General features: G+C 39.8%; 1 protein-coding gene across 2 annotated transcripts in view; it reads right to left on the bottom strand.

Annotated features, from left to right (window-relative positions):
• Positions 1-26015, bottom strand: part of RAB3GAP2 (RAB3 GTPase activating non-catalytic protein subunit 2) — a 105579-nt gene that overhangs the window by 68037 nt on the left and 11527 nt on the right. For both annotated transcript variants that reach the window (XM_005905559.2, XM_070385501.1), the window contains exon 2: positions 16496-16557. In XM_005905559.2, coding sequence (XP_005905621.1) covers positions 16496-16557 — 62 coding nt within the window. The remainder of the gene's footprint in view (positions 1-16495; positions 16558-26015) is intronic.

Raw genomic sequence — 26015 nt, 5'->3', positions numbered from 1 at the left:
AGTCTGAAACCTCTGGAATAGCCATCGAATTATTTTTCCTTCTCAATGGAACACTGAGGAATCAACCATATTCCTCTTTCTTCTGCAAGGTACGCTAAAGAGGTTGCACTCACTCCCAAAAGATAGGGAGAAGAGTCATACTGGCACGATCCCTTATTTTAGTAAAGCTACAATTTTTAGGACTTTTGTTATCTAGTCTGTTGTTTTTAATGTGTATTTTTCTACATATAAGCCAGGGAGAAAATTATTCCCTAAAAAGTGAAAGTTATAAGGTAAAAGTTGAGTTGTAATTCACTTCTCCCCTGACCCACAATCTCCACCCGAGTGCACGGTCTCTGTTTGGCCGGCACGCACCCAGGACTCCTCACAGCGCCTTGGCCACTGAGGGCATCACTGCCCTATGGTTTCCTCTACTTCAATGAGATCCAATTACACTAACTGACGTTCAGGAGTTTTCAAGGGAAAACATCCTTCAGAAAGAAGAATCAAAGCAGGGAGAGCGATACAGGGTTATTATTTAAGTGTTCTGTTTGATAAGAAATTAAGAGTATCTAAACTCTTTGACTGCTCTATAAAATTTCCATCTCATTGTAATAGAAAAGAAATCCAAACAATGTTCCAGAATAGGGATAATACAGCTCTACTTTTGGCAAGCTCTATAAAAAAAATTTTTTTTAAATAATAGAACATCTATACAAATGGGTTCCTTCCTTTTATCATACTTCCAAAATTTTGTTCAAACAGTAAACTCCAAAAAGTTTGTAAAAATTACTTTTCAACAAAGAGTATTATTCCTGTTTTTATCCTGTTTTCAAAATACTGTCACTAGTAAGGATGAGAGCTGTGTTTACATTTGCCCAAAAGACAAAGAGTTTAAGAAATTCAAAGATGGAAGGCATTTAAAGACTAACTGGCCCACACCTCATTCTACAATAAAGATAAAAGTCTTGGGATGGTTAAAAATATGTACTCCCTGCCACACAATCAGCATCTGAGGCCAGAGGACAACCACTCTCATCTTGGTGGGTGACTGCAACAGGTCTTTAAGAAGCCTTAGGATCTGACGCCCGGAGAAGGAAATGGCACCCACTCCAGTACTCTTGCCTGGAAAATCCCATGGACGGAGGAGCCTGGTAGGCTGCAGTCCATGGGGTTGCGAAGAGTCAGACACGACTGAGCAACTTCACTTTCACTTTTCACTTTGATGCATTGGAGAAGGAAATGGCAACCCACTCCAGTGTTCTTTCCTGGAGAATCCCAAGGATGGGGGAGCCTGGCGGGCTGCTGTCTGTGGGGCCGCACAGAGTCGGACACAACTGAAGCGACTTAGCAGCAGGATTTGACTCCAGTCTCAGTCAATGAAAAGTGTGTTCTCTAAAAGAACTGCCCTATTCCTTATCGCTATATAGCAGACTGGGCTTCCCTGGTGGCTAAGAGGTAAAGAATTCAACTGCCAATGCAGGAGATGCAGGTTTGACTCCTGGGTCGGGAAGATCCCTCAGAGAAGAATGGCAACCTGCTCCAGAATTCTAGCCTGGGAAATCCCAGGAACAGAGGAGACTGGCTGGCTATAGTCCACAGGGTCACAAACAGTCTGGACACAACTTAGCAATGACACAACAACAATATACCAGGCTACTCTTCCTGTGGTTCTGCAAACTGATTTAGAGCTGTGAGGAACCATATTTGAACATGGGAGTCAGCACATTCTTGAGGCACTGCTCTGAGTTCTTCCTTTAGAAAGATTCTTTCCTCTTTTCTATCTGTCCATCTCACATGCCAGTTCCTATTGCAATCTCATTCTCCTCTGACTTTACCATCCTTCGGATTTATTGCCATGAAAAGTCTTACTATTCTCTGATGTTTCTTCTGTGATTGCATTTCTCTAACCCTAGACTAGACGTCTTCGATACTTTCTATGACTCCTCTACTCCGCTCACTGCACAACCGCAAACATGAGTGAATAACAGCTTTCCAATTCCTCCTTATTTATATTCACAAAGATACCCGAATTACCTAGTATTTATTCTTACACATGAAACTATATAACAGTGAGCAATTGATTCAAGACTAGTATGCTAAGTAATGTATCCATAAGGAATAATAGTATCTTTAGTAATATTTTTCCTTAAGTAATTTTATGATTTAACATTTTAAGATTATGGCTGATGTACCCATGCAAAGAATCGCAAAGAGTCGGACACGACTGAGCGACTGATTTGATCTGATCTGATCTGATCCATGTAGGTACAATATCCATGTAGGTACAAGTAAACACACTAAGAACTACTCTCTCTATTGGGTTTAGAATTCAGTGTCAAATTATAATCAAGCTTTGTCTGCCACCATGTCCAGCAAGTGGACTATAAGGTATTTCAGCACAAACATGAGTTCTGCCCTGTAAGAATTAACCAAGATGAAAGCAGAAGAAGTAGATATCACTGAGAAGCAAATTCAGAGAAACTACTCCACAATGACTGGTTACATCCCCACCCTTGCTGAGCCATCTCAATCATGTACATTTTTACTAATATGAAACCACATGGATCAGCATTCCCATTTCATCTATTGATGATGAGGGCTGGTGGGGGAGGGGTGAGAAGATGGCAAAAACCAATACCTTCCATCACTCTTCACTCTCCAACTCTCCATCTTTCCTGTGACTGTGGGACTAAAAGCAGATCTTCCTAGTCTATCATGGCAAAACTGAATGAGTACAAGTGGGAGTTCCATATACCAAAATTAAGTTATACAACACTCACATGACTATCTTATATAGGCAGAGGTCAAAGATACTGTGGGTTCAGCTACAGACCTCCACAATAAAGCAAACACCACAACAAAGTGGGTCACATGAATTTTTTGATTTCCCAGCACATATAGAAGTTATGTTTATATATACTATCCTGTGGTCTATTAAATGCATAATAGCATTATGTCTAAAAAATGTACACTCTGTAATTTAAAAATATTTATTGATAAAAAATGCTAACCATCATCTTAGCCTTCAGCAAATCATAATCATTTTACCAGTAGAGGATCTGAAATATTTCAAGAATTAGAAAATTGTGACAAAGAAACAGGAAGTGAACAAATGTTGTTGGAAAGTGGCATCAATCACTTGTTTGATGCAAGGTTACCACAAACCTTCAATTTGTTAACAAGAAAAATAAACCACTATATCTGCAAAGCACAATGAAATAAGGTATGCTATTCCTTGTTGTTGTGGTTAAGTCACCTCCAACTCTTTTGCAACTTCACAGACTATAGCCTTCCAGGCTCTTCTGTCATGGGACTTCCCAGGCAAGAATACTGGAATACATTGCCATTTCCTTCCCTAGGGCTTGTACTATATTAGGTTACATTATATTAAGATATCATATTATCATTAGGATTTGACATGTTATAAAATTCTAGATTTAAAGCTTTAGTCTTGCTGCTTGGGAATGATGCTAGCTTGTCATGAAATCCAATGGTGTGTGCTCTTAACACAAGTTCGATAGCTCTTTTGATCCACAGCCACACTGGGGCGGGGTAGGAGCAACTACAAGTTCCTGGTCACATTTAATTCTGAAGATACAATATTCAATGTATCAGATTTGACAAAATAAAAAGCCTTTTAAGGACACAACTAAAAACAAGTATTATCTTTAAAATTATAAACAGAGCTAAAATGTGTTATTTCTCCACAGGCTTAGCTATTTTGCCCCATGCAGTGTGAATTTTTATCAGAAAATGATAAAGCAAATGGAAGAACTGAAAACAACTGGGAGTGGAGGTGGGCTAAGTACTCCTATAAATCAAATGTCTTTCAATAAATCCTCAAAAAGAAAAAGAAATCCCTTGCTACATCTGAATCAACAACTAATATGCTGTACACAAAGGCAGGCAAAGAACAAAAGGACGGGAAGTAGAAGTCCTACACTGTTCACTGTCCTAGAATGCCTGCTACTCACACCCGAGTAACGTGGCAGGAATGAGGCCAGTCACGTGAAATCTCCTCTCACGATACAGGAATCCTTTGGCGCCACCCTAAGCAGAAGACAGTGATTCCATCAGAGGAAGTGTTTGCCCCAGATGTGTGTTTGGGTTTGGCCACCTAACTCAACAGGAATGACACAGGGCTGACATCAGTGACCTGGATGATGTACAACAGGAACATCTGCCAAACACTAAGTGCCAGACGCTGTGTTCAATACTTTACACATAAATCGTACTTAATTCTCACTGTTGCTCTCCAAGAAGGTTCCATTACTCCTCTCCTTCCCTACATCACACAGAGGGAGCGGGGATTTGGACGCAGGCATGTGAACGAAGGCCCTGGGGTGCAACTGCCTGGACAACCCCCTGTGCTGTTTCCATGCTGCACTGCCCTGAGAAGCTGCGCCCTAGAAGCAAAACAGTCACAGCCCCTTCAATTCCGCTCTGCTCTGTGTTCAGAATGAAGGGGGTGACAAGGAGCTCTAGTCTTCTAACTGAAAGATGAGGGCCCCTCGATGATTAAAAAAGTAAAGGGAGGAAAGTGGGCTGTCAAGGTCTCGTAAGAATGTGCCAACACACATTTGCTGGCTGGTAAGATGCAAGCTCATACTGTTTTGTACCATAAGGGCATCTGCTACCAATTAAGATTTTTCTGAAAACCTCCCACACGAATATGGGGCCTATGGCTAGGAACAATGCTCCCTTGAAGGTAATGATTCTAAAATAATGTGATCATGTGATAAAGTACTTAATTTCCCTAGTGAGGCATGATATTTAAAAAAACAAAACAGCACCATCAAGGAATACCTTGGCTTTCCACAAAACTCAGCATGCACTCAGATACTAAAGTTAACATTAATTCACCCATTAGCTATAAAACACAGCTCCTGCTTAGGGGTGAGAAAAGAGAATGTATAATTTTCTTTTAGCATATCCTAAACTTCAAAGTTTTTTCTTTGCCTTGAGATTAGTAAAATATTTTCTTAATCTGCACAAATATGGAAGCCATCAATGTGGATTATGAAAGGGAATCCATTCTAAACACTAGGACTGTAACAAATATGTAATTTAAATTTTTATTTCTTTTGATGTTAATCGCACAAATTCATCAAACGATTAGTCTTTCACAAGGCAGCAGATGGGAAAATGTAGTAATTTAACCAACCTTTCATTATAGCTGGCCACCACAGGGGCTGGTAAATATCACTCTGAAGAGTGGCACATGTTTTGTGGTGCATCAACCACTGTGATGACTAGAGAGCCCCGGCCCAGAGTAATTTTTCAAGGCCTTCAACTTTAGTTAATAAGTCCATCATGTGCAGTTTTCACTGTCACTGTCACTGTGCTGTCACAGACACGCACACGTGACAGTGGTGCCGACAGAATCCAGTACAAATAAGGGACTGTCAGCACAGTCAGCGTGAATTCTCAGTATTTCACTTCCTAATTCATGGGCATAAACTAGTCAGCTACACTTTCTGACTGATGTTGAAGCTGAAGCTCCAATATTTTGGCCACCTGATGTGAAGAGCTGACTCATTTGAAAAGACCCTGATGTTGGGAAAGATTGAAGGTAGGAGGAGAAGCGGACGACAGAGGATGAGATGGCTGGATGGCATCACCGACTCAGTGGACATGAGTCTGGGTAAACTCCCGGAGTTGGTGATGGACAGGGAGGCCTGGCGTGCTGCGGTTCATGGGGTCGCAAAGAGTTGGACACAACTGAGCGACTGAACTGAACTGAACTACACTTTCTAAACCAAGAGATGTAAGTGCTTGGCAATTTTGAAACACAAAGAAGTAAATAACAATGCTATATAAGTTGTCTTTTTTTTCTAGTTTCCTATTAGCATATGTACTACCCAATGCTTCTCAAACTTTTTTTTTAGGTTGCAGGACTTTCTTATTCCCAAACAAAATTTTATACAGTATTTTAACATATGAAATAGATAAAATCAGAAATGAGGAAGCATCTCTGCAGAACCTTAGAGCTTTCTCTAACACAGCATGAAAAGTATTGGTCTTGGCCATTTTCCAGATCACAGACTAAAATTCTCAAATCAAACATCTTAAATTAAGGTCTTGTCAATATTAAAATGAGGCAAGGCAAGAGCTATAAAGTTGGTTACAAATTTCATTACAGATAAAACAAAGGAAAAAAATTTACAAACACAGTCACAAAAACCTCTGACTTCAATCTTTCAGTTTTTAAAATTATTTCTCTTTCTAACCTTAGAGTAACTTAACGATCATTCAGTAACCTTTCCAGTTTTATTTCAACTGTCAATTACAGTAGGATTAATTCTGCTATTATTTTAAATTGAATATATATGATCCCATTTTTAGAGAATTATCTGTTTGCCCATTCATCCAACCACTCAGCCAAATATGCCCACAATTACAGCTTCTTAAAGTTAGTAATGATGACTATTCTTAGATGTCAGAAAGTTGACTATCTTATTCTTTATATTTTTTTCCCTACCTGAATTTTCTATAAACTTCATTTTTACAAAACAAATTCATTACTCACAAAAAATTCACTTCACAAATAATTACAACAAAACACCAAACATAAAAATCAAACTTCTAAAAAAAAAAAAAATCAAACTTCTTTATTTTTGAGACAACACTTAATACTAAAATCGATGTGCTTCCTGGGATATAAGAAAGTACTAAACAATTATTGCTCAAAATCTTTACTATCTAGTTGGACAAATAAGACTCAATAAACAAGAAATAATCAGCACCCAACATAAATAAGAACAGATCTGACAGTTAAACTATGCTATGGACCTTAAACCACTATTAGTGTTCACACACACACACACACACCAGTACTGCTGCTGCTGCTGCTAAGTTGCTTCAGTCATGTCCGACTCTGTGCGACCCCATAGATGGCAGGCCACGAGGCTCCCCCGTCTCCGGGATTCTCTAGGCACACACACACACAGACACAACAGTACACATTCCCCCAAAAATATCTGAGTAAAAAGATGACCAACCTCACTCATAAATTTAAAAATAAAATTAAAACACTGAAATAGCATTTCACATCATTCTGATTTTGCAAAGTATATAGTTTGATAATCTACTAGGGGCCAATGATTTTGAAAAGTACCGCAGTAAGAAAACACATCCATCTCTCATTGTCTTGAGTTTCCCAGGATTGATAAAAATAGGCATACAGAGAAATATTTCACTTTTTACAAAATAAATAGCGTACAATGATGGAAAGCAATTAGCTCAGAGATGTTTTCATTTCTGTGACACAGAGAGGGAAGGAAGACAGTCTCACTATGTTTGGAATATATGCTGAGGCAGGCTTTTAGAAGCACCATTTGGCAATTTCTATTCAAATTTGAAATAGACATGTATACCTTTTCGGGATTCCCTGGTGGCTCAATGGTAAAGAATCCGCCTGCCAATGCAGGAGACATGGGTTCCATTTCTGGGTCAGGAAGGTCAACTAGAGAAGGAAATGGCAACCCACTCCAGAATTCTTACCTGGGAAATCCCTTGGATGGAAACTGGCGAGCTACAGACCATGGGATGGCAAAAGAGTCAGACATGACTTAGTAATAACTAAAACAACAACAACATGTATACCTTTTAGGAATTTATTCTAAAGGAAGAATAAGAATGGGTAACATTTACTGAGGCACATACTGTGTATGTTCCAGGTACTATTTTAAGCACTTCTCATTTCATCCTCCTAATAATCCTATAATTTTAATCCTATGACTAATAATCCTATTAGTCCCACTTTAGGAATGAGGTAACTGGAGAAGGCAATGGCACCCCACTCCAGTACTCTTGCCTGGAAAATCCCATGGATGGAGGAGCCTGGTAGGCTGCAGTCCATGGGGTCGCTAAGAGTCAGGCACGACTGAGCGACTTCACTTTCACTTTTCACTTTCATGCATTGGAGAAGGCAATGGCAACCCACTCCAGTGTCCTTCCCTGGAGAATTCCAGGGATGGGGGAGCCTGGTGGGCTGCCGTCTATGGGGTCGCACAGAGTCGGACACGACTGAAGCGACTTAGCAGCAGCAACTGGACTGAGAGAAGTTATAGAACTTTTCCAAGGTTCTACAGTCACTGAGTGGCAAAGACAGGATAGAAATTCCGGCAGTCTGACTTTCAGTCATCATACTGCACACACGTGTAACCAAAGAGGCACAGTAGATGTAAAGATGATTACAGCACTGCCTGTGACAGAAAAGAACAAGAAAATAATAAAATGTCTCTCAATAGGGGTGTGCCTGAATCAATCACAATACATCTAGACAATGAAATAGTACTACTTTAAAAGAACTAGATGATTTAAATATGGAGACACAGAAAAACCTCCACATTACACTAAATGGAAAAGGCAAGACTTAGAACAGTATGTAAAAATGAAATCTATATGGACCTTGACATAAAGAGAACTAAATGTATCAATTTTACTCTCACTTTCCCCAGCACTCTCAACCCCACTAAAACCAGCAGGAAAAGAGTTTGCTTCAAGTATGGGCAAAAAGAACAAGAGGAGAAAAATCACTAAAATTTGAGAACTAGAAAGCAGATGGACAGGAGGTAACTGATTTTACAGTCCTTAGAAAACTAACTCCCACTAAAGTGATGCCGGGGAAAGCTGAGAAGCAACTCCAGTTGCACTGCAAAACTGCCAACAGGCTTAGGAATTGGTGCCAGCTCCCTGTGGAAGGGAGAGCAAAGAGTGGCTAAAGTCAGAAGTGTTGGTTGAAAAAGTGCTTAGGCAGAGGCAGGTCCCTAGATCCCCGCCCTGACTCCTCATACTCAGTCGCTGTCCCTCTCTCCCTGCCAGAAGACCAGAGGGCCATCACTATGTAAAACCAACTCCCAGAATCTAGCCTGCAGGAATGCCTGAGGAGTCCAGATTTGAACTAAAATGAACACCTGTCGAGAGCAAGGAAAAGTGGTGACTAAAATATGGAGACTAAATATGGAGACTAAAAATAGGTTGCTCTTAAATATTTAGGCATTAATATTGCCACTAAGACTGAGCCTGGACTGTTGGTTGGTCTGTGGCCTAAGACCCAGGAACAGCTTACACTGTTTGCTGGTGAACAGTTCTTTAGCTGCACTTTTCATACGAGCAAACCACTCCACCGGAATCTACTAAAACCAAACTCATGGCCATAAAGATAAAAAGGGTTTATTCCCCCCTCCTTTTTAAAAAAAAATTAAATAACTTTATTTTTTATATTGAGGTATGGTTGATTTACAAGACCAAAAGCTTAGAAGCCCCCAAACGAGGCCAAGAAATTTTAGAGAACAAAAGGGGGTAAAGGTGGGAAGAAAGGCTGAGACAGTTACACAAAAAACCACGGGCTTTCCATGATTTCTATTCCTGAACTCCAGCATGACTAACATTTTGGGTGGCCAATCCAGTTTTGGAGGATGCCCTGTGCCCTGTAAGACACCTCACAGCATCCCTCCAGTTAGCACCTCCCCCCAAGCTATGACAAGCCAAAGTGTCTCGAGACATTGCCAAATGTCCCCTCAGTGGCGAAATCACCCCCAGTTGAGAAGCACTAGGCTAAACCCAGCTTCGTGTTAATGTGGAGAGGAAGGACACTGGGAAACAAAAGTGTTTCTAATAGTCCAAAGTCCTGATGAGGCCCACCTTAGGAAAGAGACCCTCTGCGACCACACCCCTCACAGGAGAGCCTGGGGCGCACCCGCAGCATCCTGTGGGTGCTCTCCTGCCTCTGGCCCAGCCCGTGCTTATGGCTCTTCTGTGCCAGATGGCACCAGAGTCCACTGGCACTAAAATAAGGCAAGATATTTTCCAGCATTACCCCAGATTATTGCCTGAGATGATAAAGAATCTGCCTCCAATGTGGGAGGTCTGGGTTGGGAAGATTTCCTGGAGAAGGGAATAGCAGCCCACTCCAGTATTCTTGTCTGGAGAAGCCCATGGACAGAGGAGCGGGCTACAATCCATGCAGTCACAAAGAGTCCGGCAGGACTGAGCAACTAACACTTTCACTAATGCTCTAAGAATCTCTAATCAGGTCGTGCTGTCTCCTCTGGGGCCTCTATCTGGCCAGCATGCTTATATTCCCATTAATGTGTGAAATCAGTAGTGCCTCTGTAAACGGCATGCTATCACCTTCTGTAAAACAGATGGAACAAAGTCCTAGAGTGTCTTTTTGAATGGAAATTTCCCATGCTGCCTACCTTAACTGAGGACCTTAACCCAAGACTTTTTGTGTTCCTGTTCCAGAAACTGCTGTCAAGCTAATCCTTGATTCTGTACTTCCAACCCTTTGGTTTTAATGAAAGAAAGCTCATTCAATCTGCCTTGCTAGTTAAAATTAAATTAATCTGGCAAGTTTCTTCCCACTGCCTCAACTCTCTTTATAGCATGAGGCTGAGCAAAATAGCACCTTACTCCCAAAGCAAAAAATTACACCCCAACTAAAAGCCCTTGCATGCATTATATGTAGCTTCAGTCATATCTGACTCTGTGTGACCCCATGGACTGTAGTTTGCCAGGCTTCTCTGTCCATAGGATTTTCCAGGCAAGAATACTGAAGTAGGTTGCCATTTCCTTCTCCAGGGGATCTTCTTGACCCAGGGATCGAACTCGTGTCTCTTGTATCTCCTGCACTGGCAGGTGGGTTCTTTACCACTAGCACCACCTGGGAAGCTCAATTCCCATTACAGCATGAGGCTCAGCAAAGTATCACCTCCTTCCCAAAGAGAAAACTATACCCCAACTAAAAGCCCTTGTGCTGTGCTGTGCATAGTTGCTCAGTCGTGTCCAACTCTGCAACCCCATGGACCGTAACCCGCCAGGCTCCTCTGTCCATGGGGATTCTCCAGGCAAGAATACTGGAGTGGATTGCCATCCTCCAGGGGATCTTCCCAACCGAGGGATCGAACCCAAGTCTCCCACATTGCAGGTGGGTTCTTTACCATCTGAGCCACCAGGGAAGCCCATTATAACACTGTAAAAAATACAATTTATTATCTGTCATACATCATTAAGTGATAGGTATTACAGTACAATATCTTCTTTCCCCATTTACCCCAGTCAGGTACTATCTGTCATGATGCCAACTTAGAATTCAATACGGGGAAAGATCTTTGTTTAGCCTTTTCTTCCATCCTGAAAACCTATTCTGTTTGTCTTTCAATCTTTTAGTGTACTTACTCACGGGCGAGGAGGAACTTCTTAACCTTATTCAATGCACTTCTAGACATAAAAGTTACACCTGATATGGATCTGTTATTTGGGGCACTGTTAGGACTGATTTGTATCCCACCCCCAAATTCACAAGCTCTAACCCTCAACGTGACTATCTGAAGATGGGCCTTTAATGAGGCAATTAGGGTGAAATAAAGTCTTAAGGGCACAGCCCCAACCTGTTACATTGGTATCCTTATAAGAGGAAGAAACACCAGAACCCACTCTCTGTCTTCACACACAGAGGAAAGGCCAGGTAAGGACGCAGCCGCCTGCAAGCCAGGAAGAAGAGTCTCATCAGAAACCAACCCGGATGGCACCCTGCCCTTGGGATTCCAGCCTCTGGGACTGTGAGAAAATGAATTTCTGTTGTTTAAGCCACCCAGTCTGCAGTATTCTGTTATGGCAGCCAAAGAGACTAACAAAGGCATGAAATATCTACAGGAGAAGGACATTTGTCCTTTTCTATAATGGAAGTCATGCTTAAAGTTCCAAAGCCTGCCATACAGATGAATGCCTTCTTGGACGCGGCTGGCTATTGATGATAATAGATACTAGATTATGCTTTCTTCACTGAGTCCTCGTTCTACTTGACACCCCAGAAGCAAAATTAAAGAGGCTTTCTCTTTCTTTAGCAAAGCCTTATCCAGACCCCTGGTACTAAATCTCTCTGATTACAAAAGCTTTTTACTCCCTTCTGCCATAAAAATAAACTACTATCAAAGAGTTGACAGTCTCCTGGAGATTAAAAGCACTCTGACTTTTTATAGCTCTTTTGCTGGACTCAATAGCAGTGAGCTGGCCTTCAGGTCGGCAGTCAGTGGCAGAGGCTGCCATACTTTACTCTTAGGTACCCTTCTCTGTGGTTCACGGACACACCACTGCAGCCTCCTGAAGACCAGAACACGACTCGTCTCTTAATGTCAGACTAAACAAGAATGAAAGCCTACTTTCATTACTCTGCTAGTCACAGTAACTGCCAATGGCAATTGGTGGAGAAGCCTCTCATTGTTTTGATAGTGACAGCACCCTGACTTAAAGCCACTCCACTTCTTCAATCCTGTTCTCTCTCATCTTTAAGGATTGGAAGAAGTGGTCTCTCTCATCTTTAAGGGCTTCCCTGATAGCTCAGGTCTGCCTGCAATGCAGGAGACCCCAGTTTGATTTCTGGGTCGGGAACATCCCCTGGAGAAGGGAGAGGCTACCCACTCCAGTATTCTTGGGCTTCCCTTATGGCTCAGCTGGTAAAGAATCCGCCTGCAATGTGGGACACCTGGGTTCGATCCCTGGGTTGGGAAGATCCCCTGGAGAAGGGAAAGGCTACCCACTCCAGTATTCTGGCCCAGAGAATTCCATGGACTGTGTAGTTCATGGGGTCGCAAAGAATCAGACCATGACTGAGTGACTTTCACTTCACTCATCTTGAATGTGAACAAGAACTTTCAAGGGACTCATGGAAGGCAGGGTTTGGGTTTGCTGTCTGTACACGACAAGAGAGGGTAGGAAGTTCCCTCTCCATTCCAACTAGGTGGTTACACCTACTACCCTGACTATAGCGTGCCACTTCTGCATTTCACACATTCGACAAAATGCACTCTTGATTCTTGCTAGGCCCCTGGAGCTGGCTGTGCCTTTGGAGTTGTTAATCACTGTAGATGGTAGCAGAAGTAACAGAAGTCTCTTGCTTCAGCTGAGTAAAATTACTAATAGTCCTGGTTATAAAATTTTTCTCAACAGAACTTCATAATGATGCTACACAGAGAAAGTTCTAGATGCTGCTGCTGTGTCAGGCAGAGGTCACATCCTTTTCCCTGGCCACAGTGCCATGTTGTCTTGTTTTGAAGACTGGATCCAAATTCAAAGAAGCTCTCTTAAACACTGCAGGATGACTTGAACATCTGAATAACTGCCTTAGTGTTCTAGCCCACTTTTGTTGTCATCCAAATACCTTCTCCCTCACCATATATATGAGACCATGACAGGGCAAAGGGTTCAAACAGGAATGACTGGTACCCCCAAACTGTTGTCAACAAGGCCTAACTATACTGCCTTACTTGCTGCATTTCAAGTCCACAGTGTGAGCAAATCCATCAAGACAAAGAGAAAAAGCCACCCTCGTTCCCAAGGGTCACTTGTGAATACTCAACTTTTATGTGAATCAAGCCGTGCTCACATGTGAGTAATTTCATGTGTTTTCAGAAGGAGTAGAAGCATATTTTGGCTTTTAACTGAAACAGTTAAGCTATGTCATCCCTAGATTTAGGATCACCTTCCCAATAAAGAGAAGACAACATACTTACATGTCAGATTCAAAGGAGGTTGGTAACACTCACACAGTCTAACTAGGCTGTCATTGTCCATGTCACCAGGATCAGCTGGGAAGGTGCAACATCAAAATGAAGTACTGAACAATAAACAACCCATGACCTTTATGAGCATGGGAGGTAACCTATCACACAGAGCAGCCAAGGTGAGCTTCAAAAACCAGAAATTAGTGTGGTTTCTGATCACAGGTAGAATAAACTTCAAATTCACAAAGACTTACCAGGCCTGCCTACTTCTCTGACCCCAGCCTGTAGTGATCCCATGGACTGCAGCCCACCAGGCTCCTCTGTCCATGGAATTCCCCAGGCAAGAATACTGGAGTGGGTTGCCATTTCCTTCTCCAAGGGATCTTCCTGGCGCAGGGATAGAACCCAGGTCTTCCACATTGCAGGTGGATTCTTTACTGTCTGAGCCACCAGCAAGTCCCATTTTCTCCTATGTTGGCTTATACGCCATGAGAACCTGTGAGCTTAAGGAAGGCAAAACCAAAAAGCGGGTCTATGACACACAATCAGTGAACCCACCCCAGTAATATTATCAGGGAAGATGTAGCAGATCTTTGTAAGGAGAACTAGCCTTGCACACAAATCCCCAACTGCGTCATTCACAAGTAAAAATCCATTCCAAATGGACCAGTAAACTCTTTAAGATGAGGGAGGGCCTCTGGGCCTCTAAATAGGCACCAAAACTCAGCACCAGCTTATTTTTCTGTAGTTTTCCTCTTTTTTTTTTGCCACACCATGTGGCATACGGGATCTTAGTTCCCAGATCAGGATAGAACCCATACCCTCTGCAGCAGAAGCAAGAAGTCCTAACCACTGGACCACCAGGGAAGTCCCTGACCTCACATAAATCTACGCACTGCACCCCCCCACCCAAATATCCTACACTGGATGCTGAAGAACAGACTCAGTAAAATCCTCATATGAGCTCTGAGGGTGAAATGAAAAGGAGAAAGAATTGAAGACAATCTAGAGTCTAAGTTATGAGTAAGTCAGTCTTATTAGCAAATGCAGAGACAGTATAACTGAGTCTCCCTGTTGACACAGGACTAGAGCAGAAAGGGACAAGGTGGTGTTTGCGGAGGTGATGGGATAACTAAGTTCCTTGAGCTGCACCGCATCCCAATCCTCCTTGAGGTCCTCTGAAATGGTTCCCTGTTCTGCATCTCCCCTTGGAGCTTTGCTACAACTCTATATGACATTTACATGCTCTGCTGCTCACAACATGATGCTCTCTCATTTCTCCTCCACATCTATTCTTTTTGTCTTTCCCAACAAGGTAAGTGATACACCATGCATTCAGTAGCTCAAGCCAAATATCTGGAAGGATTTTCAAAGACCTTTTATTATGGACAGTTTCAAAGATTGACAAAAATAAAGAGAATGGTACCTATTACTCAGCTTTAGGGAGCAGCAACATCTTGTTATACTTTATCTACTATACACCATGCCCCAGATTAAAGAAATTAAATCTAGGTTCTTCCTTCCCCCCTCATACCTCACAGCCAATTCATAGGAATTTCTTAGCATTATCTCTCAAACTCATCCTGAATCTACCAATTTCTCATTTTCTCTATCTTAATGCAAGTCACCATCATTTCTCAACTAAACTCCTCTAGCAGCCTCCTAATTGGTTTTCCTTGCTTCCACTTTTGCTCCCTACTTCAATCTATTCTAAACAGCAGCAAGATGAACAATAAGGAATCAGATCAATGTGGTTTCCTATTGCATTTAGAATAAACTTCAAATTCATGAAGTCTTTAATCAGGCTGGTTTGCTTCTCTAATCCCCTCTTGTAGCCACCTCAGTCCTGCCAAGCCCCACTGGCCTTCTCTACCTTCCTTCTAATACCAAGCCCATCCTGCCACAGGGCCTTTGCATGAGCTGTTGCCCTGGCCTGCGATGCTCTTTGCCAGACCTATACTTCGCCAATTCCCCGCCATCTTTCAAACCTCAGCTTAAAGTCACATCCTCCTAAACACCTTCCCAGGCCACCCAATCTACAGTTGTTACATCACCATTTGCATTCTCTACTACCACCATTTGATATTTTTCATGTACCTTAAAAAGAAATTTTTTCCCCTCTCTCGCCAGCTGGGCACAGGGATGATAAGACCTATCCAGTATATAGGTTCATTTCTCTTTCTTAAAAAAACAAAAAAACAAAAAAAAACTAAACCCTGATTTTGTTCAGGTATCAACTCCTCCCCTGTGCAGCCATGGGCCTCAGGAAAAGCTGACCCTCTATCCTCCAACTTCAGGAATGACTGATATGATTGACTGACGAAAATCTCATATACCTTGCTAGTAGCTAGTTCAGAAATGAGCCAAGGAGATTAAAGGCAAGGAAGAAAGCTATGAAAAGCCCCAGCCTTTTTCTCTCTCTGGGCAGGAATGAAAAAACAAGTTGCCCCACCACACCTGTGAGAGCAACAAGCTTTAGGATGAAGTCAACATGGTGTATGCAGAATAGAACGTGAGTCTTTGATGACATAGTTGAATTGCCTCGTCAACCCATCTGGGAATACATAGTATCTCTGACTTCCTTTTATGTGAGCTAATAAGTATCCCTCTTATTTAAGCCAGTGTAGGTTAGATTTTCTATTATCTATAGGTGAAAATACACTACACACAGGGACTCTGTTTACTTGCTCAATGCTATACTCCCAACACCTAGAATATGGTGGGCACTTAACAAATCTATGTTGAATGAATAAATTCAAGAGTCTGAAAGAATAACCAATGAAGGAGAAAGAATCCTAAAACAATTATTCTCCACTGAGCCCAATGACTGAGCTATAAAATTTCATTAAATCCTTAAGAACAGGCATCTACTTAAGTACTATTGATTAAGCAAAAAATGTTCTTGATAACGATTTTAAAATGTTGACCTAACACTGAAATATGTCACCATCATTACAAAAGGAAAATGCCACTATCAAAAAGCATGCATATTTTTGCAGACTTACAGGTTCTTGGGGTTCTGATTCTTCCCATGCTCCCCAACCATCATCTTCCCAGTTTGATTTACCTGTTTTGAAAAAGATGAAAAGTGCTTACTACGTAAAATATAGAGCTTAAGTTATTTTAAAAACATTTCCTCTAAACATAATAGAACCAACCTCATATTAAGGAAGAAAACAACGGTAAACTATACTATACTAGGTCAGGATTTTGCTATATGTAATAATATTCAGGAAACATCTGACCCGGATTTCCACTATGTGATAGTAAAAGTGTGCGAGTTGGTTGGATTTTAAGATATTGGACATCAAGTTTACCCACATTTAAATCAAACTGCAAAGGTGACTTTTTAAAAAATCTTAAAATGACAAGTATCTGTTACTTCATATATTAGACAAGTTAAATGTACATAGTGGCCAAAAACACACCTAAAATTTCACACAGATATCTTTAAAAGTGTTTTAATAAGATAATGTATCAAAGATTAAGAAAACAATTTTGAAACCAGATTGGTCTACTATTTTCCACCTTTTCCTGACACTCTGGGAATTCTTATACATGATAACACTGCCTTGGATTAAAATAAGATGTCCAACCACCACTGCAATGGGGAATTAAAAATCCCAAACTGGGGGCTTCCCTGGTAGTCACTGGTTAAGAATCTGTCTTCCAATGCAGGAGATGAGGGTTTGATCCCTGGTCAAGGAACTAAGATCCCACATGCTACAGGGTAACTAAGCCCACGCACAGCAAGTAGAGAAGGCCCACGTGCCGCAACAAAGACCCAGCACAGTCAAATTTTTTAAAAAATGAAAAAAAAAATCCCAAATTAATGAGTACATTTTTATATAATTATCTTTGAATTTATTTTATATCATATCAGAAGAGAATGAATAAAACTATCATTTTTAAAGGAACTATTAATATTCTGAACCAAACACCAGATACTCTATATGTATGACTTCAAATCAAATTAAAAAACAAATCAAAGTTTCCCTAAGTGTGAAAAGAGCAGATAGTTGTCTAATTATAAGTTTAGCCCCAGAATCAGATTACCTAGGTTCATCCTGGATCCAGCCCTTATCAGCTCTGTGACCCAGAACAGTTACCCCGTATTCATAAGCTTTAGCTCTTTTACCGTAACATCATAGAAAATGACAGTACCTATGGTTAGTGGGATTGCCATCAGCATGCTAAGTCCCCAGTACCTGATACATAGTAAGTTCTTTTTTAATATAAATTTATTTTAATTGGAGGCTAATTACTTTACAATATTGTATTGGTTTTGCCATACATCAACATGAATCCGCCATGGGTGTACACGTGTTCCCCATCCTGAACCCCACTCCTACCTCCCTCCCCATCCCATCCCTCTGGGTCATCCCAGTGCACCAGCCCCGAGCATCCTGTATCATGCATCGAACCTGGACTGGCAATTAGTTTCACATATGATATTAGACATGTTTCAATGTCATTCTCCCAACATAGTAAGTTCTTAATACCAGTCATCAGGATTTAGCTATTAAAATACTACAAAATATAAATAAAATATTGTATTTAAACCAATTAGCCTCAAAATTCTGGAGGAAGAAGCAACCTAAAAGATGGGACTGAACATGTTATCTGCTGACAGGAGGATGGAAGCAAAAAGAACTTCCACTTATCTACAACGTTCCAAAAGCTGCTAAAATCAACTATATATTAGATGATAAAAAAAAGTTACAGTCTGGTACTTGAAATCATTGCTCACTTAGCTCTGTGGCAATATCCCTGTCTTTGGTACTTAAACACCAAATAGCTACTTTATAATGTGCCAAGCACACTGCTAGGTATAACATAATACTAATCATTTATTTAACACTGTACAACTAATAGAAGATTTCCATACACACATCAATTGAACAATTTAACAAATGTTCTGTTAAATACCCTGTGCCAAATCCTGTAGTAGAAACAGAGAAAAATACAAACATATGAACTCCTTTTCTTTTTAAAGAATCTGTGATCTAGTGTAGGAGAGAGACAAACAAGTAATCGTTATGGTGATGGCTGTAACTGACTACTGACTACTATGGAAACTCAGATGAGGCCGTAAAAGAGACCAAAAACTACAGGGAGGAGTCATCTTAAATGAAATCTTATAAAAAGTGGCTAGAGGGACTTCGCTGGTGATCCAGTGGTTAGGACTTCGCTTTCTAATGCAGGGCTTCAGGTATGATTCCTGTTCAAGGAGCTAAGATGACAACGTGCCTTGGGGCCAAATATTGTAACCAGTTCAATAAAGACTTTAAAAATGATCCACAGATTTTTTTTTTTAAGTGGCTAGAAACTTTTCAAAGGCAAAGAGACAAAAAAAAAAAAGCCATTCAGACAGAGGTTATCATAACAACAACTAACATGTTTTCAGCATTTCTATATGCTTAAATGCTTTATTGACATTAATTCACATAAGCACAAGGATCCCCTATCTCTCTCTTTTTACAGAGAAAAGCAGATTGCCTAGTTTACATCACTTGCCTAAAATCCAGAGGATTAAATGGAGGGGCGGGGTTTGAATCCAGTTCTGCCTGAGTTTCAGAGCCCACGCTGCCTAGTATTCTCCCATACTTACTCCTATGGCCTGTGAATAAGAGTAAGATTAGGAAACAGTGGGGCTTACAAGTAAGACCAAAAGCAAGATTTCATTACATTAACATGGAAATATTCCCGTGATATTGAACCTTGGAAATTTCTTTTTTGTAACTTGGAAAACTACAGTTGCTCTTTGGCAATCTAAATTTGCTAGGCAATCCCTTTAGTCTGCTCATTTTTCTACTGCATAGAAAGCAACTATCTTCTTATGGGCTGATGGTAACTAGGCCATCCGACTGATAATGTCTTTTGTACGAGAGAGCAAAATGTGTAGTAAAGCTTATTGCTCTAAGGTCCACAATTCAATGTTAAAACTGCTATAGAAATATCAAATTACCACACTCTCTGGAAAAGCATGCAGAATTTAAAGTACTTCATGAAGGCCAGCTAATCATGTATTCATTCATGCATTCAACAAACACAACCCAGCATCTCTTCTGTGTTGGGCCCTGTGCTAAGTGCTGGACATACAAAAGCAAAATAAGCCTTCAAAGAGCTTAGTCTGTGCACATAACCTCTGTTGAATGCTGTTGAAAAGAAAACTATAAAAAATGTGTTATTTCTCCTCCATACTGGTAAAAAAGTACCCAGCTCCATTCACAAATGACTCATTCAATCAGAAGACAGCAGAAATTTTGATTATCAGCCCCTGCCGAGACCCAGTTCTCTCCATAAAGCACAATTCAAAACATTCCAGGAAGAAAAAAAACTCTTGAGAAATACCTTCTTTTTACAAAACAGTGGTGCTCATGACGGTTTACCCATGTCTCAATGTCTCTGCCTGGGGAATTTCTATTAACTGGAGGCAAAGAAAAACTAATCAGGCACCTCCCACTGTCACAGGAATACATTTCCAAAAGGGGTCATGGTACAAAAAGGTTAAAGGAAGGTGAAGGTGAAAAACAGAACTGTTACTTGGAGAGGTTAAAGATATTTTTGAAGGTTGGTTTAGAATTCTCAGTATTATTTATAATAATGTAAGAAAATGGACTCCAAATTTTAGTCAACTTAAAAATGAGAAACATAAAAAAAAAAACCAAAGATGGAAACATCAGTAAATAAGGTACTACCTTCTGGCTACTGTTACTCAGTGTCAGTGATGTAAAGTTTGTAGCCTCCTGACTTCAGTTAAAATTCATCTGATACTGTTTTGCAGGCTGCTATTTGACAGCTACTGTTGAAGTATCAGAATCGTAGTACCTTACCAAGGTTATTTCTTATGTCCTCAAATATGAAAGCAGGTCAAGCACAATCTTCAAAAGAAGTTTATATTGAAAAAATAGCTGCTGAATGTCTAATAAAGATGCCATTCATATACAAAATTTTATTCAGGTGGTCTTTCCTTCTGGTAACTTTTCTATGAGGGATGCTCTTCTTCAATCCATGTCATTATCAGTATATTTTAATTGATTATTGATCAAATTTGTGAATAACAAGAGCAATGTGTTTTACATTTGAGAACTGGGCCATTTAATGTCAGTAAGGAACATTTACTACAAAACTTTAAGGTCTATAAATTTCTACATAACAGGAAGAAATAAGACATCAAAAGATGATGGTCTGTTAGAATAAATAGATCAAAACCTTCTATAAGCCAGGGTGATTTGAAAGTCCTAACTCTTGTATGTGTTGAGATGTAAGTCAGTTGAAACTCATTTGAAAAGATGTAAGTCCGATGTAACGCATTTGAAAAGATCCTGATGCTGGGAAAGATTGAAGGCGGGAGGAGAAGGGGACGACAGAGGATGAGATGGTTAGATGGCATCACCAACTCTATGGACATGAATTTGAGTAAGCTCCGGGAGCTGGTGATGGACAGGGAAGCCTGGCGTGCTGCAGTCCATGGGGATGCAAAGAGTCGGACACTACTGAGCAACTGAACTGAAGTCAGTTTAACAAAATGTACTACCACGGATGGACACTCAAGACATAAACTTCTTTAGGGTGATCAGGATCCAGTGTAGAATTCCCAAAACCGCACAAACCACCAAATCATCCAGTTCACCTAATGAGCCCAGTAGCATGCTTTTCAGTCTAAGGCTAGGCTATAAATTATGGGGTAATTTTAAGTATTTACCATCCCCCCATTTATTAAATAAGTAAGTCGTAACCACCTCATCTCTAGAAAGCAATCCTTTAAATGACACTGTCATCAACTGCCTGTATCCCAACAACACTGATCAGAATATTAAGAAAATGGCATCCACATCCATTGCCTTTACAAAACTGGAGCTAGAGTCTCTTCTGCAGCATGGCCTCTCTAGGGAACCTTAAAATCTCTGCAAAGAGATTAAAACAATGAATTAGGGATGACTCAAGTTTCAGGGTTGACCCCATCCTGAAAATGTGAGGCAGGCTGTCCATGGATGACGCTCTGAAGAATACTAGCTTCAAGGATAAACTTCAATGCCAATCTAATCTGATCTAAAATCTGTTTTCCTCTGCCTGCCCTCATCCTTATTTCTATTCTGTCACTTCATTAGCCTCTTCATTTACTGGAGGGCAGTCTTTAGCAGCACGGTCCAATAAAAATGTAATACAAGCCACACATGCCCTGCTAAACTGACTAGCAGCCATATTTAAAAAGTAGAAACAGGTGAAGTTAACTTTAATATATTTTATTTAATATGTATAGCCCCAAACGTCATTTCAATATGTAATCACTATTAAGTTGTTCACGAGCTATTTCACATTGGTTCTCTAAGTCTTCAAGATCCAACACGTATTTTACACTCAGCGCACATCTCAGCTGGGACCAGACATGTTCCTAGTGCTCCACTGCACAGTACGAGACAGCACAGGTCCAGAACAACTGTTAGGTGTCTGGTGTCAGCCTGCCTGGGTTTGATACCCAGCTTTACCCCTGAGGGGTCATATATCCTTAGGCAATTTAATCTCTTCCCTCTCAGCTTCCTCTTTAGCAAAATGGAGTTAATAACTGTATCCATTTTTGTTAAGAGTTAAAAGAGCAGTGCTTGGCACATACACACCCTTGATGGCTGTTAAAACAATTACTCTCCAAACACAGCACCCTCTTTCTTTATTCTTACCCTCTGCATTTGCCTATCCCTTATCTGTCAACTAATTTAAGTATTCCCATTTGTCTCCAGCTCTCCAAATTCACCTTCTCCTTCAGGACTTGGATTAATTATTTATGAAGTTTTACTGCATCTATCAATGATCTTTCCCTCTTGTGAAACCACAGCATTTGATTATATTTTCCTTTCAGAATTATAAATTGCGTTGGGTCATTTGTTGTGTTGTTAACTTGTCTGGTTGATCTTAAATGAATACCGTGTCAATACAGCTAAACATTTAAGCCTTGGAGGACAAGGAATATACATACTGTGTGTGCTCAAACTCTTACACACACACATATATGCATCTTCAAGAACATCGTAGGTACTTAAATATTTATATCCATTTAGGACATCAAGTCTTTGAAAATAACCTTCGTACCCAAAGGTTTCCCCATATATCCCTATAAAAGAAGCAGGATTTAAATTAACATATTTAAATATAGTAAATCAGATGTTGATTCTAAATATTTTAAATTTCCACAGAAATACAAAAACATTTTATTTTTATAAACTTTATATACAAAGACTTTATATTCCAAATCAAAACTATCTTTTGTAAATAAGTTTTCTATGTAAAATTATAAATATATATTGATAAATTTTGATAATTCTCTATTCCATTTTAGTCAGAAAAAATAATTAACCATCTTTAGCTTTAGTTTTGATTAAGAACAGAAGAAACAGAATATTTTTGTTCTAATTAAAGTCTAAATGGCAGAATCTGACAATGTAAAAAAAGATCCTCTAGAAATATTGCTCAATATAGTTGGCCTAATATGGATTAATGGATCTTTGTATCTGATAGATACACACACACACACACATGCACAATGCATATTTCAACATTTCAAAACAAAACTTGTATCATTGCTTTAAAAAGATCTTGCATCAGTAAAGAAAAACCAATACATTCAATTAAGCATTTACTTTCAACCTGACTTTTTGGTAGGCTAGAAAAAACAATTACAAAGAACACTGAGTTCCCAAATAAACACCATATCATTTTGAAGACAAAAAAGAACAACCACATCATTCTCAAAATGTGTCTGTATTCTATTATGCAAATATTCTTTTTGCCAACAGTGAATAAAACAGGTTATACTCAAAACAGCTAAGAAATGGCAAATATTGCCTATTGGAGACATCTACAATTAGATCATGAGACTGCCTCCCTAGGTTTGTTACTTTAGTGCTATGACTCATGTGCCAGATGCTGCTCCTAAAGCAGTGATTTTACAACTATAGCACAGCAGGACAGCATCAGCTCTAAGCCAAATATTTCAGATGTCCATGTTTCAACTGGGCTTTCCCACCTCATTTCCAGTACAGCCTACTGAAAAAAAAGGCACTTTCAAGTACATGAGACACGACTATTGAGCCTGTGTTTGAGAGCAGGGGAGCCACAACTACTGAAGCCCTCGTGCTCTAGAGGCCGTGCTCCGCGACAAGAGAAGCCACTGCACTGAGAAGCCTGCGCACTGCAACTGGAGAGTAGCCCCTGCTCACCACAACTAGAGAAAAGCCTGCACAGCAAGGAAGACCCAGGACAGCCAAAAACAAATTAAAAAAGTAAATAAATAAACAGTAACAATAAAAAGAAGTTTGCCAGTTTAGATTACTATGTTAGTTATAATTACTATGTCATTACTACTTCATTTGCTAAAATTACCCCTCACTCATATTTTATACCACACCTTGAATCATACTTGCTCTCTATTTAAATAAAATTCCTAAGCTTATCTCCAATCAACTTATATGATGTAGAGAGAAATAAACACAAGCAAAATGAAGTTATTAGTAATGAAAAGCAACAACCTCCTCATTGACAAGTAATTTGACTTTTCAATCATTTTTTAATACATATCACTGAAGAGGACTATTTTGAACTGTCTAGAATAACTGGCAACATAAATTCTTGTTCTTACCCTTATCAGGTAAATGAATAAAACCAATGGCTTTAAAACATAAAATGTAACTACAACTTCCTCTAGGGAGAATTTTTTCCCTAAAGAGATTAGATTATACTAGTATTAAAAAAACTGTTCAGCTTCTCACTTGATATCATCAGTCATTTATAGTCACTGAAACCTTCGAACTATGGAGAAAACACTGTAATTCAAGCATCAAAAAATAATAGATGTCTTTTAAGGTATATTTCCAACGAATGAATTATTTTACCAACAAAAGCTTAAATGAGAAATTCAACTTTTGCTTTTCACAGTTCTATTTAATTTAAAATATACATTATTCCAATTTGCTTCTGAACAGTCTGTCCTCATAAACTGAGTAATAGTTTCACATTTAAAAAGAACCTGAAGCTAAAAAGGAAAATGAATTCTAGAAGTGGGCAATTAATTTGACAGTATTTGCTTTCTTCAATATAAGTATGTCAAGATCGAAAACTAAATGGGAAACTGAAATCATTAAATGTTAGGAAAAAGAAAATTTAATCTCCATGGTCTAAGAAAAGATCTTACTCGCATTGAAGCAAATTCATTTCCATTCTTCTAAAACAGGAAAAAGAGAATGTACTTGTTTCTATAAAGAGCACCAACCTCCAGAACTTGTAACTTGTAAATAATTCGTAGGTTCAACAATTTTAGTTGGCTATTCTTGGCCAAGCCACAGAAAGCATCACATAGCAATACAAAGGGGAAAAAAAAAAAAAAAGACTAAAGAATAGAGAAGCTACTTCATTTCCTATGCCTCAGAATTATTCATCTTTTTCTATTTCTAAAGAAATGGAAAATGGGAATATAAATTTTATATTAGCATATCCTCTCAGCACATAAAAATATGCAGCAATCTAAAATGAGGAGGCTCCCATTTTCAACAAACATCAGTTTCTTTCAAAACACCAGGATTAAATCAGACTAGGTCTGTAAGGCCCCTTCCAGTTCCAGATTTCTAAGGACTCCTGTTATCAAATAAGTGGCCTTCTATATCACTCAAGGAAAATGTTCTGACAGTTCAAAAAAGGACAGAACTGAAAATATCTTTAAGCAGAAACAAAGTGTATCCTCTTGCTCTAAAGGGCTTCCTTGGAGGCTCAGATGGTAAAAAAAAAAAAAAATCTGCCTGCAATGCAAGAGACCCAGGTTTGATCCTGGAGTCGAGAAGATCCCCTGGAGAAGTGAATGGCTACGCACTCCAGTATTCTTGCCCAGAGAATTCCATGGAGAGAAGAGCAGTGCATAGACTTGCAAAGAGTTGAAGACAACTAAGCAACTAACACTTTCACTTTTCTTGCTCTAAATAGTTACAAAAACACAAGTATGCTTCTTTTGCTCCAAATCTAAGAAATCTTTAGACTCATCCTAACAAAAACGATAAAAACAAACTGTAGACTTGAAGAAATTTAACATGCCCTATTCTTCTTTCTACTCATTTTATTTTTTAAAGGAAGTCACTGACTAAGGGCAACAATATATTTTGTATATTAGATAGGACTTAGGCTATGGTTTTTCCAGTGGTCATGTATGGATATGGGAGTTGGACTGTGAAGAAAGCTGAGCGCCAAAGAATTGATGCTTTTGAACTGTGGTGTTGGAGAAGACTCTTGAGAGTCCCTTGGACTGCAAGGAGATCCGACCAGTCCATTCTGAAGATCAGCCCTGGGATTTCTTTGGAAGGCATGATGCTAAAGCTGAAACTCCAGTACTTTGGCCACCTCATGCGAAGAGTTGACTCATTGGAAAAGACTCTTGATGCTGGGAGGGATTGGGGGCAGGAGGAGAAGGGGACGACAGAGGATAAGATGGCTGGATGGCATCACCAACTTCATGCACGTGAGTTTGGGTGAACTCCAGGAGTT

The sequence above is a fragment of the Bos mutus genome, chromosome 16 (assembly GCF_027580195.1).
Source record: "Bos mutus isolate GX-2022 chromosome 16, NWIPB_WYAK_1.1, whole genome shotgun sequence".
Lineage (NCBI taxonomy): Eukaryota > Metazoa > Chordata > Mammalia > Artiodactyla > Bovidae > Bos > Bos mutus.
The sequence above is the reverse complement of the archived record's forward strand: the minus strand, read 5'-3'. Positions and strand labels throughout refer to the sequence as shown.